Raw genomic sequence first — 18,945 nt, forward strand, 5'->3', positions numbered from 1 at the left:
GGTGGCCACGGCAGGAGGCTGAACAGGACTGGCGTGCTTTTATCCACCCAGGTTGCAACTGGGACCTGAGCACTATACCATTATGGAAACCCCACGATTTGGTAATTAGTGCTAACCAGTGACTGTGAGGACAAGGAACTCGGAGGGTGAGCGCAAGACAAACTTCCTCCACTCGATGATTATGAGCCTGGATCTAAAGGTAACATGCCAGGTTAACTACCTGGTTCAATGTAGCTCGTGACACTTTGTGAACATGACAGCTTATAAGACAAAATATACAATTGCTGAGATTTTATAGGAACTGGGCATACAATTATGTCACATAATTGCATATTTCCTACCAATACAGACACATCATAAAAATCAGGAAGGAGGATGAGTTTGTCATTCACAAGGGCCCACTCACTGGGGTAACCGAGGGAAAGGGACATGATATCTGGGGCCACGCTTAAGAATGCTTAACTCTGGGGGTGCCTGGGGGGCTCAGTTGTTAAGTATCCGACTCTTGATTCTGGCACAGGTCATGATCTCACAGTTTGGGGGATCGAGCCCCTGCTTGGGATTCTCTCTCTCCCTGTCTCTCTCTGCTCCTCACCTGTGCGTGCTCTCTCTCTCTCTCTCTCTCTCTCTCTCTCTCTCTCTCTCTCTCTCTCTCTCTCTCTCTCTCTCTCTCTCACACACACACACACACATAAACTTAAAAAAAAAAAAGAATGCTTAACTCTGCACAGGGAATGAATAGTGAATCTAATCTATCAGGGTTTTACCTACTGTAACTATGTTCAGTCCCATCTTCTGAGGACCAAAGCAGTTGTTGCTATTTACACTTACTATGTACTAAGTGCTATCCTAAGGGCTTCACATAGATCAAGTCTTACTCAGCAGAACGACTCCATGAGGCAGGCACTATTATTATCCTCAATTTATAGATGTGGAATCTGAGGCAACTAAGAACCTTCATCTAAAACCACACAGATAGGGGCACCAGGGTGGCTCAGTCGGTTAAGCGTCTGACTTTGGCTCAGGTCATGATCTCGCGGTTCATGGGTTCGAGCCCCGTGTCAGGCTCTGTGTTGACAGCTAGCTCAGAGCCTGGAGCCTGTTTCAGATTCTGTGTCTCCCTCTCTCTCTGACCCTCCCCTGCTTGCACTATCTCTCTCTCTCTCTCTCTCTCTCTCAGAAATTAAAAAAGTAAAAATAAAAAAAGATAAATAAATAAAATCCCACAGCTAGTAAATGGGTAATCTAGGACTGCAAATCCAGGAAATCTGGTTCTGGAACCTGTGGTCTTCAGTACCAGGCTATACTCCTTCTGTGGCAGTGATAATTACATCAGCTACCATTTTTTGAGCATTTAGTAAGTTATAGGCATGAGAATAGTGCTTCACACATATTATATCCAATCCTTAAACAACCCTTCAAGGTAAGTATTACTCTCTGCATTTCATAGATGAGTAAATTGAAGCTAGAAGGGAGTAAGTGATTTGCTCAAGGTCACACAGCTATAAACGCAAGAGTCGGGATTCAGACCCAAATATGTCTGGATTAAAGCTCTCAGCTTTTCCTGCTAAGTCATAAAGCCTCCCAAAGAGCTTGCAAATGAATTCTTTCTCTGTTCCAAAGACTGGCCAGCACTTTGTCTCGTTAACTAGCCCTCAGACACACACACACAAATTGTCTTCTTGTCTCTCTTCCATCCTACTTTGTTCATGTGTGAGGAGACCTCCCAAGTCTTCCAAAATGGACCCAACCACCACCACCTAAGTTCTGTATGGAGCAGGCCAGTGAGACACTCACCAGGGTACCTTCTGTTAGTTTCTAAATAAAGGCAGTTTGAGCCATGGCAAAGGGAAGCCAACCCTTGCTCAACAGCAGATGCTACATCTGGGCAAAACCTTCCCTGAGGGAAGAAAAAGCCTCCCAAATATGTCCAAAATGAATGAGTGACACCCTGGTCCCAGGAAGTGAGGGGTTCTCCCTTCTGGGAACCTCATGCTTCTTCCTACTTCCCTCCTCAAAGTCACCCCATACTCAAAGAGAAGCTTTCTGGTCCTCCACCCTTTTCTGATTTGCAGTCACAGCTGTAACAATCTCCATGGCCAACTGACTCTGCCTTTCAACCCAAGGCTATTCTGTGAAGCTGATGAACAACTCTGAAGTTAACCCCAGAGGAAAAACCCATCAGCAATAGGTGACGTAACCACAGAAACTGTGCACAGTCAAATACTGGGCCCAAGGCCAAGAACATGGACTCTACAAGAATTTCTCTCTAATTAATTGTGTACCTAACCTCCCACTGAAAGGCATATTGCAGGTTGATGTCTACCAGATTCCTGAGATACCTGGGCCCTGCTCCCTCACCTCCCTTCCTATAGTTGCACAACTCGTACTCAGCCAAATAAGTAGGTTTACTTTCCATGTGTGTCTCTTTAATGTCCTGCTAATTTCATGTTAGTGAGAATAGGATACTGTCTTGGATATATCTCCAACCTAGTGCAATGCCTGGCACATAATTAGGTCCTGAAAATGTGTATTGAACAAATGCACAAATAAATATACCTTTTAAATCTCTTTTCATTCTCTGCAATCTGAGTACCACAGACAATATGAAAGATGTTCCCCCCTTTTTCCTTCTAAACCCTTGATGTTGGAAATTGGAACCTGCCACAGCTTCGACCATCACCTCTCTATAAACGTGCCCAAATAGCTCTCAACAGCCCAGATGTTAGTCCTGAAGACAGCCATTCATTTTCTGTCAATTATTGAAAATTTCATCTTCAATATCCTTCCAGTATCTTAAACTTCACACGCGAAAACCAAATCTCTCAAATGCCCTTCAAAAACAACTCCTCCTAACTTCGGTATTTCTATTAAAGGCACCATTAATCTACCAGTCACCCAAGTCCAAAAGAAACTTCACAGCCCTTTTTCTTTTGTGCTTCCAAGCTCACTTGCAACCTGAATCCCATCTGTCAGCAATTCCTGTAGATTCTTCCTGCACCAGGTGTTTTCCATCTGTCTCGGATGGACTGTAAGCTTCAGGAGTACAGGGGTCAGTATCTGTCCTGCCTGGCATGTGTCTATCACATGGTAAGAACATGATACATATTTGCTAAATGGTCCAGAGGATCAATTTCTATTCTTTTCATTCCTACCATCCCACCCTAATTTAGATCTTTATTATCTACTGTGGCAACTGGTGTCACTGTCTCAAGTTTCCAGTCATTTAGCAATTCACCACTATTAAGGTTAAGATCAATCTTTTGTAAGCAGAGTTCATACTTTGACTTGGACAACTCACTGTTCAAACCTTCAGTGGTTTCCAGTGTCTATTGCATAACACCAAACCTTAGTCAAAAGTTAAGGCCCTCCGCAATACGGTCCTATCTACCTTTTCCAATTCTTCTATATGCTCATTAACCAGTCAAACCAGTCTACTCATTGGTGCTTTGTATTTTCCTCCTGCTGTGCCCCTCCCTGCCTCCATCTATCAAAATCCTGTCCATTTTCTTCAATGTCTGGTTCAGATTCCATTTCTTCCCTGGAAATTTCCTGACCATTCCAACTGTGCACCATCCTTTCTATAGCACACACTTGGTTACTGACCACATGTTGCCTTATACTGAAGATGTGTTACTGTATTCCAGTGCAATTTATCCCTGACTAGACTATAAATTCATTTGGAAAAGAACCCTTACTTCTATTTCTTTGGATCTCCCTCCCCTAAGAGTCTAGAACAATACCTTAAAAATATTCAACAAATATTTGTTGTTGAGAAGAAGGAAAAGCTAGAAGAAAGATCGAAAAGCTGTTGGCGGAGGGTTTTAAACTAGCAGAAGGTCTCTGGAAAGAACACAGCAGGATAGCAATGTAGGAGTATTCCTCTAAAGATGCGACAGAAAAAAAAATAAAAGAAAGAACTGAGCTATTAAAAGGAGGAGATCAAAACCAAGTGAGCTAAGACTGAAAAGGTAATTTACAACAAGTCTATGTGAAAAAAACAAAAAAACAAAAAACCAGCCAAGGCATTATCAATTAGAGTCCTGCTGAGCAATATTAACACAGATTCCACTTAAAAGAGACAATCAAAGGCTCAGCAACAAATAGGAATACATTTATACTCTTCAAAGAGCCAAAGAAAATGCAAGAACATCTTCCCTAGGAAGACTTCCTACCCTCACATAGTATTTTATCTCTGCCCTTAATCAAATCAGGCGGATAGAATTTCAGACATGAAGAGGGTTCACCCACAATTCAAAGGGACGGAGGAAGCCATGTTCCCTATCTTAAAGCAGAATACGGTAGAATCAAATAAACACTATGTAGTTATATCTGCAGCATCTCTCACTCTTTCTGTGGAGAAGGGGGAAGAGAAGGAGCCTGATGGGAGCACAGGGTCAGACTCTGCAATGGAGGCAGAGCTGTGCGGGCTTTAATGAGGGCATTTGCACGGAGCACAGTGTGGGAGAGGACAAAAGGTGAGCAGGGGCAAAGCAGAATAGGAAGCAAAGCCAAAGAGTGACAGGCTAATGGCTTCCAGCGTAAGAAGGTATCCAAAAGAAAAAGAAAAAAAGCAGTCCGGCAATGTTTGTCCCTAAGTGCAGTCACTTAAAACTGTAACTGAACACCCAAGCAAACTGAGTCTGAGAGGCTGAGACCCAGCCAGGCTGAGACACTGGTCTGGATAAGGGCGGGGCGAGTCCATATAGACCGACTTTGGCCCTGGCCACCCTACCCCAGCCCAACTTGAATAGTTTCCACGTCCCTGAGACGCGTCTGCCCAGAGCTGCCGCTGGCAGCTGTTCTCCTGGCAGCACAGAGAGACAAATCCATGGCATTGCTGGGCCAACAGCTGCTACAGCTCCGGGGGAGGTGACGAGTGCCCGCTGAGACGCTCTGGGCAGAGAATGAACTATTCTAGGGATCAGCCCCAGAGTCAGCAAAATCGAGGCTACACTGCACCGGCTGAATGAAAATACAGTACAATTACGACTCCAGAGACCCAGGAAACCCTCGGCCCTCCTTCTGTCCCAGCCTCCCTGACTCCGATTGCTTCTTGCCCTCACATTTCTATTTCCGAGGGCACGACTTCAGGTTAGGCCCATGTTAACCTTAGGCTCACTGCCATACCTCCTCAACAGGCCTCCTGCTACCCGGTCCCTCCCCTCCGACTGATCTTATGCAGGGTTGCCATAGTTACCTCCCCAAAGCACAGCCATAATTATGTTCCTTGCTCAAAAACTATCAATGGCTCCCCATGCTTACAGAATAAACCGTGTCGCCTGGCGTTCCCGGCCCACTGTGTTCAAGCCCCTACCACCTTTTCTAAGCTTATTCACGATTGCATTTATCATTCCTGCTCTTCAGCAAAGCGGATGAGTTATCCACCTGCCTTGTTTTTCCAGCTCTGTGCCTTTACCAACCCTATTCCCTCTGCCTAAAATGCCTCCTCCTCCATCTTTCTATCCTCCTTTTTCAACTTCGGCGTTGTCTCAAATGAATTCAGCCCATAGGACCAGTACCCAGCACTCACACTTGCATTTTCCCATTCCCACCCACTCAGCGTCACCTCCACGAAACCCTGCCCCGTCTCCAACCTGAAGAAACGTCTCTTCCCCATGCACTTGTGGCACTTTGCATATTGGGTGGACATGATCTCTTACACACCCACCCTGTTACACGTTGTAAGCGAACGTGGCAAAGCTGCCAATAGTCCCGCACTGTGTTTTCTCTTCTCCTATAGAAACAGAAACTCGACCTTCTGGTCTCCCCACTCAAGACCCCAGAGCACTCATTACCATGCTGCCGCATCGAACCTGAACTCCTCTGCCTGTCTGTCCGAGAGCCATTATTTGGTGTCTAATCCACTTATCTAAACTTGTTTTCGACTGCTTTTGTAAATATCTATGTTCTCATAATATAGACCTCTACTGGAGGCCTTTGCGCATGACATTGTCACGTGTCTCTCTTCCCTGCTAGCCAGGATTCCAGCGCTTGCCCGGGTCTCCACCAGAATGAGCACAGAGCGCAGCACCCAGTAGGTACTTAACAGGGGTTTGTTGGGTAAATAGCTTGCTACTCAGGAGATCAGACAGGAAGCTATCAAGGTAAACTAGCCATAAAGTGGCAGCAAAAGGAGTGAAGTTCCCCTCTTACAAGGTCTCATGGTGCCTTGTACTTCTGTTCTGCAACACTCACCTCAACTGATTTAATTGTGTGATTTACTCAAGGCCCGTTTCCTCATCCTGTCGTAAGTGCTGTGTGTAAGAGACAGCGTCTGCTCACTGCTATATCCCAAGGCCCAGTGTCTGGACTGAAGGAGTTCAAGGAGTGTGTGATGGACATTTGTTGAATGAACGGAAAAGAAATTTTCTTTTAATGAAGCTGGATCCCTCACTGGTCCCTGTGCCCCCTCGCCAGCAAACACTCCTGCTTCCTCTCACCTGCAGGTGCTGTTGTTCTCTACCTTTAAAGCCTAGCCTAAGTCCCACTTGCTTCATGGAAACTCTCCTGACTATTCCAGGTCCTTTATGTATCTCTCTGATGATTTATCTCTGACCTCTCATCACATCTATATTCTACATACAACCAATGATTTCTATGATTTCTTAATGAGATCATTATTGCTTTACTCTCTAGCTGCTTCTTGTATTAAAAATTTTTCCTCCTCAGCCAGATACGGCCCCTGTGGAGACACAGAATAAACTTCCCTTGTATCTTCCAATGCCTGTTCAATACGAGTACACAGATGGCTCTTAATAAATACTCACTAGTTGTTTTGGGGAAAATGAAGCCAGGTACCAGGCTTTATGAGAAGGGAATTCAATTCTTCCAGCTTTGGAGAAAACACCCTATTCCCTGCATGTGGTCTTAATCAAAGCAATTCAGCTGACTTACAGATTAGCATATCTTTACCTTAATTTGTAGCAAATATGTCCTTAGGCTGAAAATATGATATAGTCCTAAAAATCAAATGCTATTTTACGGAGTAGCTTACCAACAGAATAAATCCAACTTTGAGTCCCCTCTTTCTAAGGCAAATGATTTCTCTCCCAAATCTTCATTTATCACATACTACTTAAAATAACATTTTATTCTCTTAGGATTGCTTATTGTAAAACGAACGGGACTTGGGAAAGATAAGGAGCTCTGAGGACAAAACATGTGGAGAAAATTCGAATGCTGGCTTATACTGAGAGTGTCACGTGTTCTCAACCTTAGCCTCTCCATATCCATTGCTCAGAGCTGGCTTGTAAAGGATAATTTGTGTCTCATATTATTAGGGTGATATGATAAACAAAAATAGAAAATGGAGGAAAACAAGACATACCTGGCATTAATTTCTAACTTCATTCATTCATTTACTCATCCATTAATGCTTAGGAAGCATCTATTATATACCACATATTACAGCAGGCACTGGGGGAGACTGGAAAATGAATCAGAAAAGCTTATACAGTCCACTAAGAGAAGATAATATAAGGCAGACAGTGCTGACTGCCCTAATAAAAGAATTATTCAGAAAAGGGAGAACATTCTTTCTTCTGGGAGAATCAAGAAAGTTTCCTGGAATGTGATGCATCTGAGATGGGTCTTAAAACAGGAGTGCCTTTGACTTGCATAGATGTGAATAGCAGATACATAAGTTCAAATAACAGGATGGGCAAGGGCCCGCTGGACTTAATGTTCTGTTTGGCTATGGTACACTAGAGGACAAAACACAAGTAATAAGGTCGGAAAGCTAGTTGGGACCAGATGTACAAGGGCTCAAAGAATAGAGCAGCCCTTCTCAAACTTCAACATGCACACAAATCACCTGAGTATCTCATGGAAGTAGATCTGGGGGTGCGACCTGAGATTCTGCATTTTCAGCCTGCTAGGTGGGCTGATACTGGAAGACCACACCTTGAGTGTCAAGAACACCGACAGTGGGAAGCCACTGCACAGAGAAACCACGGGATCCCCAATATGTTCCAGGAAAACTAAGTCTGACGACAGTGGGTCAGGCAGATTGGAATGGGGAGAAGCTGTACGCTGTGGTCCTCAACACTAGTGGTTCGTTAGAATCATCTGGGAAGCTTTTACACCATACTGTTACCCAGACCCTGATCCCAGAGATTCTGACTTAATTGCTCTGGAAGGGGGCCCAGATTTCAGCATTTTTAAAAAGTTCTCCAGGGAATTCTAATCTGAAGCCAGAGTGGAGAACCTCTGCTGTAGATGATACAGTAAGTAATGCAGTCATTCAGGCAGCAATGATGATGATGATCTAAACTACAGCAACAGCAGTGAGAACAGAGTGAATGGGTCACTTGCATAAAATACTATACAAGGAATAGGCCTTAGCAACTGTCTGGGCAACGAGTCAGATGTATGGCTACTGCACCATTCATTTCTTCCAGTTAAAGACAGTTTGGTGAAATGGTTAAGAACATAGACTCTGGAGCCAGACTGCCTTGGTTTGAATCCCTGCTCTGCTACTGATGTACTAGGAGTGTGTGAGTGTGTGTGTGTATGAGTGTGTGTGTGTTTAAGAGAGAGAGAGACTAAGCGACTCTAGAGGTCAGACTTCAGACTTCAGACTGCCTTGATTTGAATCCTAGCTCTACTATTGATGTACTAGGTGTGTGTGTGTGTGTGTGTGTGTGTGTGAGAGAGAGAGAGAGAGAGAGAGAGAGCTGAAGCAAGTTCCTTAACTTCTTTTTTTGTTTTTTAATTTTTTTTTAATGTTTTATTTATTTCTAGGAGAGAGAGAGAGACAGCATGAACAGGGGAGGGTCAGAGAGAGAGGGAATCACAGACTCTGAAACAGGCTCCAGGCTCTGAGCTGGCAGTCAGCACAGAGCCCGACGCGGGGCTCGAACCCAAGAACCGCGAGATCATGACCTAAGAGAAAGTCGGACGCTCAACCGACTAAGTCACCCAGGAGCCCCAAGTTCCTTAACTTCTTATGACTCAGTTTCCTCATCTGTAAATTGGGGATACTACAACAACCAACATACAAACTTACTGTGGAGAGTAAATGAGTTAACATACATGTAAAACCCTTAGAACCATGTTGAGCACATAGGAAGAACTATGAAAGTGTCCGCTATTATTATTAGCACGGTTCATCATCTGTTCTGACTTCTCCAGGATCCCGACCTGCACAAAAGACCTATCTGTAAAAGGAGAGGTCCTGGAGGGCTCTCAACCCTCGGCCAATCTGAAGTCCCTGGAGCACCACCATGAATGCGTGGAGGGTCTAGGTGGCACATCCTGCCTTCCTCCCACCCCGACCCCCATCCCAGGTCTCTGCAAGAAACGCCCAGAGCCCCTACTTGAACTGCTGGTCCTTGGTGCTGCGCGTCTTGGCCAGGAAGCGTTCGGCCAGCTTCTCCAGGTTGCGGGAGTAGTCCATCTCGATCTCCGCCTTCTTCCGGAAGAAGTCCTGGAGGTCCTGCAGCAGCTGTACCCGGAGCTCACACTGCTGGTCCAGGCATTTCATCTGCTCTGTGAGCTGAGCGCGGATCTCTGCAACAGAAACAAGGCCAGTCAGGTGGAAATCCAGAAAAACAAAACTAAACCAAACCAAACCAAACCAAACCAAATACATACATACATACTAACATTGACCCCTTCCATTTAGCTGGGAACTTAATGCCTTTAATTTAAAAAATAAAATAAAATGAAAAGCCTAAAGCTTAAAATGGCCATATGACATGAGGCACCTCCAAAATATTCACCAACTCTTTTCAGACCACTGAAGAAACTGGATCCAGGGGTCTGCTGAATCATTTAAGAGACCCTGCTTATTAGACATACAATACTCAGTTACCATTTATTGAGCAATTTACTATGTTTCTGGCACAGTGCCAAAATTTGGGTTTTCTTTGGCTGAGGGCCTAATGATTTATCTCCATGCTATTAGGAAGGTATTATTTTCATTCCCATTTTAAAGATGAGAAAACTGACTCTTAAGGAAGTCACGCTATTAAAGTGATGGAACTGGGATTCAAACCTGAAAAGACTGACTCTGGAGCCCAATGTTAAGCATCCAACTTCCGCTCAGGTCATGATCTCACAGTTTGTGAGTTCGAGCCTCGCGTCGGGCTCTGTGCTGACAGCTTGGAGCCTGGAGCCTACTTTGGATTCTGTGTCTCCCTCTCTCTCTCTGCCCCTTCCCATGCTCATGCTCTCTCTCTCAAAAATAAATAAATAAACTTTAAAAATAAATCAGTAAACAAAAGGCTTTCCGCATCTCCATGAAGGAGGGTGAGGGTCAGGATATTTTAATGGAGATAGAAAGGGTCCTGCCCAAGGTCAACTAGCACCAGACTTTTAGGCAAGCAAATCTTTCACTGTCAATCAGATTCCATAGTTTCCAATCATAGACTGGAAATCAATCTTCAAGAAGTTCGTTTTTTTCTCAACGAATATTACTCATACAGCTGTTGCTTCATCCTCAGTGACGCTCAGAGCCTCAGCTGTGTTAAAGTTAGAAATATTTCAGGTGAAGCTCTAGCTTGACAGATTTCTGCCCAGCCGAGAGTCCTCACACAGGGCTAGCAAACACCCTCCCTGGGACTGCAGCGATGTGGTTCCAGATGCAACCGGATCTGCCTCAAATGCAATACAGCATTTGTTACTGACAAGAGCCCTGGCACCCGCAGGAAGCGGCATGCGAAATCCAGACTGCTTTGCTGCTCAGAGACGGCCTGCAGTGCGTGTCCGGCTGAAGTTCTATCCTGAGTCCCATGTGAGCCCGCGATGGAGCCATTTCTTTCATCCCTTTCCTGCTCAGCTCCAGTGCACTTGGTTGTGGCAGTGACTCCAACCCCAGGAAAAAAAAGAGCACCTATACTATTCTGCCTTTCCTTATGCATGCTCCAAATTCATTTCCAAATAGCAGAGTTATAACAGTGCTTTCTGCCTATGCTATGTAATGCATGGGAGCAGAGGTGGTAGGGAGATCCAGAGTTTTCCTCTGAGCTGTGGATAAACCAGGGGCAAAGGCAGGATCACAGATCTGATGTCGAACATTTTGCCAATCACACTTATGACACGATGACAGGCAAATGGTGCATTTAGCTTTGCCTTGAAGTAGCTAGGTGTCCATAATCTATCCATATCTTCATTTTTGTCTCTGTTTTTACTCATGTCAGAATGTAGCATAAGTATCTGGCCCTTGATGGGTGCTCTCGGGTGATCTCTAAGTGCAGTTCTCACCCTCTTCGTCCCCATGCCTCCCCCTTGCCAACGGCCAATGCCAGTCAAACCTTACAGTAACCTTACCTGAACTGAAACTGAGCACCAGAGGATTGTTTCAAGCAGACAGAAGGCCGAGCAGAAAAGCCGCCTACCTCATCACTCATCAAAGCTCTCTTGTTCTGTGTTTTTGGGGAGTCTGATTACAAGGGTGTTGGGAGGAAGATCTGCAGAGGGCATATCAAGCATCTAGTTTTTACCAGGGAGTTCTGGCCTCTTAAAGGCAACAGCCCTTGTCAAAACTATTCCTAGAGACATCTGTACCCCTTCTGCCTATTGATAGAAGTAGAAGCTGACAGTAGTAGCCATCACGTGGGCAGGCTATGGGTGAAGACCACGTTCACAATGCTCACTGATATTACTTACAACTTGCTCATTAAGGAAGAATCAGGGCAGCTTAGGACAAAAAGTCTACCCGGTCAATCCCAGATTTGCAAGAGGATGTGGATGGGTAAGGGGGCTCTGAGTCGCCTGTAATTCATGTAAGACTTTTCCTCAATCATCTCACTAACCAGAAGAGCAGAAAGGAACCAGATAGAATGGATGATGCCCACCCTCCACCAAAAAAAGAGAGGGCCGGGCAAATTCCCATTAATCCTATGAAGTTCCAGAGATAGGCCACATCTGGGTTGTCCTATCCAAGGAATTAGCACTTTACAAGAGGCCTCTGAATTAATCTAAGAAGCCCCCGAACACATCCAACCAACACAGAATTACACCGTGACTTTCTCAGGTGCCTCCAGTAGGCAGCACAATACAAAGTGTACTGCGCCCTCAGGCATCCCCGCAGGGCTCCTGAACGAAGGGGGAGCATGTGTTTACTGAACACCTTTTATGGGGCTTTACATACATCATCTCATTTAACTTTCACAAGTAGCCCACTTGGTATTTCCAATTATCCTGATAACACAGGTAAGAAAAATGAAATAAGACCTATTAAGTCATTTACCAAAGGGTCATACAATTAGGTGCAAGTGGGTTTGAAGCTAAATTAAGGTTTGTCTAACTTGTCAAAGAGGTTGAATATGGGTCAGGGAAACAAAAGAAACAGAACACAAGTCTGGAGTCTCTGAAAATACTTCTGGGTAAATTACACTGTCTATGGCTCCCACCCATAGAACATCTCCTTCTCTACCTTCCAGCTGGGGGGTGATTCAGAATCAAGTTTGGACTAGCCCACTGAGTTGATAACTAGCCCATGTTTCAACTAGTCCACAACCGGGCTGGGTCCACTCCCTGCTTCCTGGATCTACTCTACAGGATAGCTTGGGAGGAAGTGCTTTTCTGGTCCTGGGAGCACACGCTGAGGTCTGCCAATATGCCCAGAGGCCAGAGAAAGTGAGAAAGCAATGAGATCCCACTCTGGATCCAGGAAAAGAAGAGTCCCTGCTAACAGATACCACCTGCCATTGCGGTTGGTTTGTGAAACCCGTCACTGAGCATCTCCTCTCCCCGGCAACCTGCCTAGAAGGAGAAGCCTCCTTGGCTCCCATCCTCGGGGCATCCACACAGATGCCGAAGGGCGACTCCAACCACCCCCATCGCTAGGCTTGCAGCTCTAAAACAGAATGGCTGCTCTGTCCAGTGCAAAATGTGCTGCTTCAGACTTTTGCTGCTGCTGCTGCAAAAAGACAAACAATGGTCCCCAAGAAGGCAGCTGTGGCAGCCCCAGTCCTCTATCTGTGCATATAAGGGGCAGAGAACAATAGGCCACTGAAGGCCAGCTCGCTTGGGCCGTGTGCCCGCGCTGGATGCCCCTCTGCACCCTGGCCTACCAATAAACTATAGGGGCAGGAAGAAGAAAGGGATGATTTATAAAAACACGGAGGAATTCCTCACAATTCCATCGCGTGCTGAGGCAAGTACGCACGTGCACACGGGTGCACACTCAAAGACACACACACACACACACACACACACCACCCACACTGTGTTTCACCATACCAATTCAGGAAGGCTTTAGAAATCCAGCTTACAGTTGGATGAGCATTCCTGGGAACTGGGGATGAGGAAGTCCTTGTAGGTTCTCTCCTTAGAACTACATGGAAAGAAATCAAGCTCTCGTTTTCTAGAAGCAGCTGTATCTCAGGGGTGCGAGTGAATTCCATGGCCACCCACAAAGCCGAAGTACAAAGGTCGCCATGAGCTTTGAGTGATAATGCCAAAATGACCTCCCCTGGACACTTAACACAGCCCTTTATTCATCAAATCTTTACTGAGCTCCTACTGTATGCCAGACCCTGAGCTCAGTGATGATGAGGAATAACAAAACAGGCTCACGCCCTGCCCTAATGAGGCATGGCTTGACAAAGAAGAGAGGAAAAGAAGGCAAAGCCAGTCTTACTGCTTTTGCCTTGAATATTCTTTATTATAACATAGCCACGGGGATAAGTCCCAACTCAAGGACCAAAGACTGAAAAATCATCAGTAGCAGATAAAAGAAGCCAAACACCAAGCCTAAGAAATATTCAACATCCTCTGACTCTTTTTTTTTTATTACATGTTTTTAATGACACTTCTGTAGCCTCCCTTCCAAAAAGAACTGAAGCCTCAGAACTAGTTTCCTGAAAATCAGAATTGATCTTTGGTTGATATTTCATTTCTGGAATTAGATAGTGGCGATGGTCGCACAACCTTGTGCATACACTTAAAAAACAAAAACACAAAAAACAAAACACTGACTTCCTATACTTCTAAAAGGGTGGATTTTACAGTATGCGAATTACATCTCATTTAAAAAATTTAACCCCACCAAAACAGCATGTTCTTTTGAGCACCCTCCCGCCAGCAAGGTGGGGGGTTGGGGGGGAATGGTCCCAACAGACAGGCACCCGAAAGAGGAAGGAACTCTTGGTTTCCATTTCTCCATTTTGCATGGGCTGGGTCTCAGTTCTGCATTGAATAGTCTTAAAGCAAATCCTGGAAGCTGCCCCTCTGGATAACAAACTTGGCCATGACATTGAACTCCACTGGCAGATCACTGTACCATCATTTCGGGAGGGTGTTAGATCAAAACCAAGCAAGGAGTGTTTTTATGCACGAGTTCAAATACGGGATCAGCAGGCACACCCAGCAAGGCTTCCCTTGGGAAGGGCTGACTCCTCGTCCATGCTTGGCCACAGCTGAGATCCTAACTCTACCTGTCCTGGGAGTGAAAAGGAGGCTCACTTCCGTTTTAGGAAGAGGGTCAAGGGTCACAAGAAGGATAAAATTAGAGGAAAAACTAGCCCTCATCGGATACCAATCATTTAACAAACACAGTCATGGCCCTGCCACACTTACAATCATGTAGACTCTAAACTATATAACATCTGCCATCACAGGCGAAGCGGTCCTCTGAAAATTGTCCCCACTTGAGACAACACCCACAGAATTCACCAGCCAGCAGGGTGTAGGGGGATTCTGTTCAGTCTGCTGCTTTAAATCCAGAGATATTAGTCCCTTTATTCCCCTCTTTCAAAATTCATCTCCCTCTTCAGGAATCTTATCTGATTAAGTCGAACAAAACCCCCTCCTAGGAGTCCCACATTTCTGAGGAGAAAATGAGGCTAAGAGGGCAGGCCAAGAGAAACATGTAATCTTTCAGGACAGTGCCACAGGTCCTCCCCTTGTCCTTGATGGGCTGGCACCTAAGGGACAGGAGCGAAGACTCCCTCAGGTTCTGTTCAGAACACGGAGCATGAGATCAGCCCAGGTTCCCCACTGGGGGCTGGGACTGACTGCCAGTCTTTCCCCACAAAATCTGCCTCACCTGCTTTTAGCCCTTTCACAAACACATGATGTCACCTCAGCCACCTCAGGAATATTAATTCCTAGTACCTTTCCAGCCTGTGTTATATAAGAACACAATTGAGGCTTTCATCAGGCTCTACCCTCCATATCTCTTACCAAGACCTCTTATCGCCAGGGTAATCAGCCCCTATCAAAACTGTTCCCGAGGAAACAAAATGCTGAGATGCTCTGCCAAGTCTTGCTCTTCACCCCACAGGTTTGCTTTCCTACAAACTCAGTAACGGGAGCGCCCTTCAAAATCCTTGGCAGGCAGATGATGGAATCAAAGCCCAGAGAAGGGAAAGGAATTGCCAGAGATCACATAGCTATTTTAGCTGCAGATGTGGGCCTGAAACCATGTCCTTTCTTACTTACTCTTATCATAAAAATTTATTTGTGCACCTTCCAGGTGCTCCGAGAATAAAAGACAGAAGTTCTCCCTCAAAATGAGCATGGTAGGGGTGCCTGGGTGGCTTAGTCGGTTAAGCGTCCAACTTTCACTTAGGTCATGATCTTGCGGTTCGTGGGTTCGAGCCCCACGTCGGGCCCTGTGCTGACTGCCAGCTCAGAGCCTGGAGCCTGTTTCAGAGTCTGTCACTCCCTCTCTCTCTGACCCTCCCCTGCTCACGCTGTCTCTCTCTCTCTCCCCTAGAAATAAATAAAACATTAAAAAAAAAATGAGCATGGTAGTAGGGAAGAAACAAGTGAAAAACCTATAGCAAACAAGGTGCAAAAAAGGTGAACTACAAGGTATATAAATAGTGATATGAGAGCAGAGAAAAAGGAGACCTATATCAGCTTCAATCCACCTGCTATACCACTTCTTTCAATGACTGACACTATCTCTTATGTGAGTAGTCACCGTTGCAAGAAAAGACCAGCAAGCTATTTTCAGTGAAGTAGAAAACAGCAAATATTCTTCCTCAAAGGGTGACCAGTAGACTTTTTCATCGTTACTTTACCCTGTTAAATACAACATAGACCTCGACATGAGTTCATCCAAGCAACCAATTAACAATAGCTTAAGCTTCCAGAAATATGTGGATGTGAAAGATACTTATTGTTTCTCCTTCCCTGCACCTATATAATCTCCCCGACTCTTAATCCATGTGCTTTTGGTAAAGCTGATTCCACCTCTGCCCTCTCCAAAGATGGTGGATGTTACCTGCAGGCCTTGTTTGGGAGCTCCAAGACCTGAAGACAATGAGAATCTGAGACTGCTGGCGCCATCTTGTCACCATGAGAGGAAAGCCTCTTTGAGAATGGAGCTGACCCCGAGAAAACAGAAGTGAGAGATGGGAAAAGGAAACTCAAGCCCCTGAACCAAGTCATGGCCAGACGCCAGCCCTATCCCTGGCCCTTTTAGTCTCATAAGCCAATTCATTCACTTTTTGCTTAAAGTAGTTTGCTTTGGACTTTTAGTTCCTTGGAAACAAAGGAGTCCTAATGAATAAAGAGAGGGATTCTGAAGTGCTCAGAAGCATGAAGGTCCCTACGCTTAAGAAACTTACAATCTAATTGTGAAGATAGATCAAAATATATATTCTCAAAAAATTATATATTAATATATTACATAAATTATGCTGACATTATGTTACATAAGTTATGCTAGATATGATGCTAGATATTTGTTTAATAGACATTTCTGCTAGATATCTGTACTGCATAAATTTTCATGTTGTTGTATATTGTGTATTGCATATTGTATACCTGAAACTAAGAATAAATACTACAAGTAAAGTTCCAAGGACTCAGAAAGTGCAGTGAGGACGAAAATGACTAAAACGAGGTTTCTTGAGGAAGACTAAACTCCTTGAAGAATTTGTTCCATTCACCAGCATACTTCTGGGACCCAGAACAATATCTGGCAGGCCTTCAAATCTGTGGACAGAAGAAGGGAGAGGAGAGAAAGAGGGGGAAGAAGGGGAGTCAAAGTCTGAACTTCTATTCTTAGGATGGGTAGAATTTCAGTAAATGGAAGGGTGAAGAGAGCATATTCCAGAGGAAGATAAGATATAAGCCAAGAGATGGGAATGTTCAAATATGACCTCTTTGTGAGGTCGTGAGGAGGATGATTAGTCAGGGATGGTCGTCGGGGAGATTACATAGCTAGAACAAAGAGTACCTTGAGGCCTAGTCAGAGGTACGGGTGCATAGAAGTAGCTCCAAAAGCTAACAGAGGAGTTTGGATTTCCAGTACCCAGAAATGGAGCTAGTGAAAGTGTGTGTCATGATGAAAACAGAGCTGAAGGAAGATCAGAAGAGGTCTGCTGGATGGATTCCTATACCTTCTAAATTAAGAGATGGAGAGAGCATTAATGAGCAATCCAGGCTGAACAGTACAGAAGTCAACGTGAGAAGGAGAATTCCATGAGTGGGAAAATCCTTGTCCATACCCACTCTAACCATTAGCCAGTGGTCCTAAAGCTAGTGATTCTAAACTATTGCCCCCTAAGCAGTGGTGAGCAAAGGGGACAGGTAAGAGAGACCTTTGGATTCAAAGATAAGACAGTTATCTTGGCAGGAGGAGGAAAGTGGGAGTGAAGTCCTGGTTTCCCTGGCTTTCCTTTCAACTACAGTTTTCTCTGTTGAACTTTCAAGTTTGGTCATCTTCAAAACTGTCTGCCCTGTGTAGTAGAATATCCCAAAGTTATGTAAGAAAGAAACTCCCCTCCCCTTGCATCATATTCACACTACTTAAAACCAATGCATATAGCTCTGGAGACCAAGAGAAACCAGCCAGTGGGAAGGAAGAGGAGAAAAATGGCCTTAAGAGTTTCCAAAGGACACACAGTCATCCATAAATTTGCAAGCCCTCCAGTGAAGACATGGAAAGGAACCTCGTAAAGCCAATGGGGCAGGAGGGTGTGAAGGGGAATGTCTCAATGAACTTTAATCATGGCCATTCCTCTGGCAAGCCGCCTTGCCTCTCTCAAGTGATTCAACAGAAAGTCAAAGACAAAAGGCTCCCAAATGAACAAGCTGCCACATCGAATGCCAAAGTAGTAATTTTAGCTCATAGGCCTTGCCTGAGATGTTTAAGCAACAAAATCCCTGAAGTCCAAAGTCTAGAATTAACTTGTATTAATGAGATGAGATGACCAACAGCTCCTCTGAGAAATGTCACCTACTGGCCCTGATTCATTACTGGAGGCAAACTAGAAGTTGGTTCTCAAGGACCACAGCAATCAACCAACAAATCCAGCAAATATTTACCTAACGCGGCCTCTGTGTCAAGATCTGAGCAAGGAATCACTGGACCACACAAGAAAACGTAAGACACTGTCTCACTCTCAAGGGGTCTACAATCCAATTAGAATGCAAAAATATTCAACAGGATAAACCTGTGAGCACTAAGTGCCTAAATAATGGTTGAGATGCTCAGAGAGGAGATCAGTATAAGCCAGTGTGGACCTGAGTCCATGTTGGTGCCTTGAGCTGGAGAGGACTTACAGGGATATAACAGTGACAGAGGATGGAAAAGCAAAGGGAAGGAAGTGGGAAAGGGCAGACCCAGCTCAGCAGGCCCTGAGTGGCAGATTTTAGTCCAAAGGGTATGGGGCGAGACAGGGTTCAAGAGCAGAGAGGGGAGTAAAAAAGCAAGATGCAGATCAGATACAAGCATGGTTCAAAAAGCCTCTATAAATGTAAACAAAGCAAGGTAAAAAGAGTCTTGCAAAAGGGCAGCATGAGGGAGTCAAAACCCAAGCAATCTCCTGCCAATCAAATCCTCAAAAGACCAAATGTTAGTTTCAACATGTCCATGACAGTAATGAACAACGGTAAACTGTATGTTGCTCAAGTCTCCAACACAATTGAACTGAAAACAAACCAGATCAGTATTAAAGTCTAGACCCTAAATTCTTAGAGAGCTGGCTCTGGAAGGTTTACATCATTCTGCGCAGGATCCAGTTTGGCATCTAGTTT

General features: G+C 44.8%; 1 protein-coding gene across 9 annotated transcripts in view; it reads right to left on the reverse strand.

Annotated features, from left to right (window-relative positions):
* Window positions 1–18,945, reverse strand: part of SRGAP2 (SLIT-ROBO Rho GTPase activating protein 2) — a 243,244-nt gene that overhangs the window by 140,617 nt on the left and 83,682 nt on the right. For all 9 annotated transcript variants that reach the window (XM_077772041.1, XM_077772039.1, XM_077772040.1 and 6 more), the window contains exon 2: window positions 9,321–9,513. In XM_077772041.1, coding sequence (XP_077628167.1) covers window positions 9,321–9,513 — 193 coding nt within the window. The remainder of the gene's footprint in view (window positions 1–9,320; window positions 9,514–18,945) is intronic.

Source organism: Crocuta crocuta, unplaced genomic scaffold (genome assembly GCF_008692635.1).
Source record: "Crocuta crocuta isolate KB4526 unplaced genomic scaffold, BGI_CrCroc_1.0 scaffold318, whole genome shotgun sequence".
In the NCBI taxonomy this organism is placed as follows: domain Eukaryota; kingdom Metazoa; phylum Chordata; class Mammalia; order Carnivora; family Hyaenidae; genus Crocuta; species Crocuta crocuta.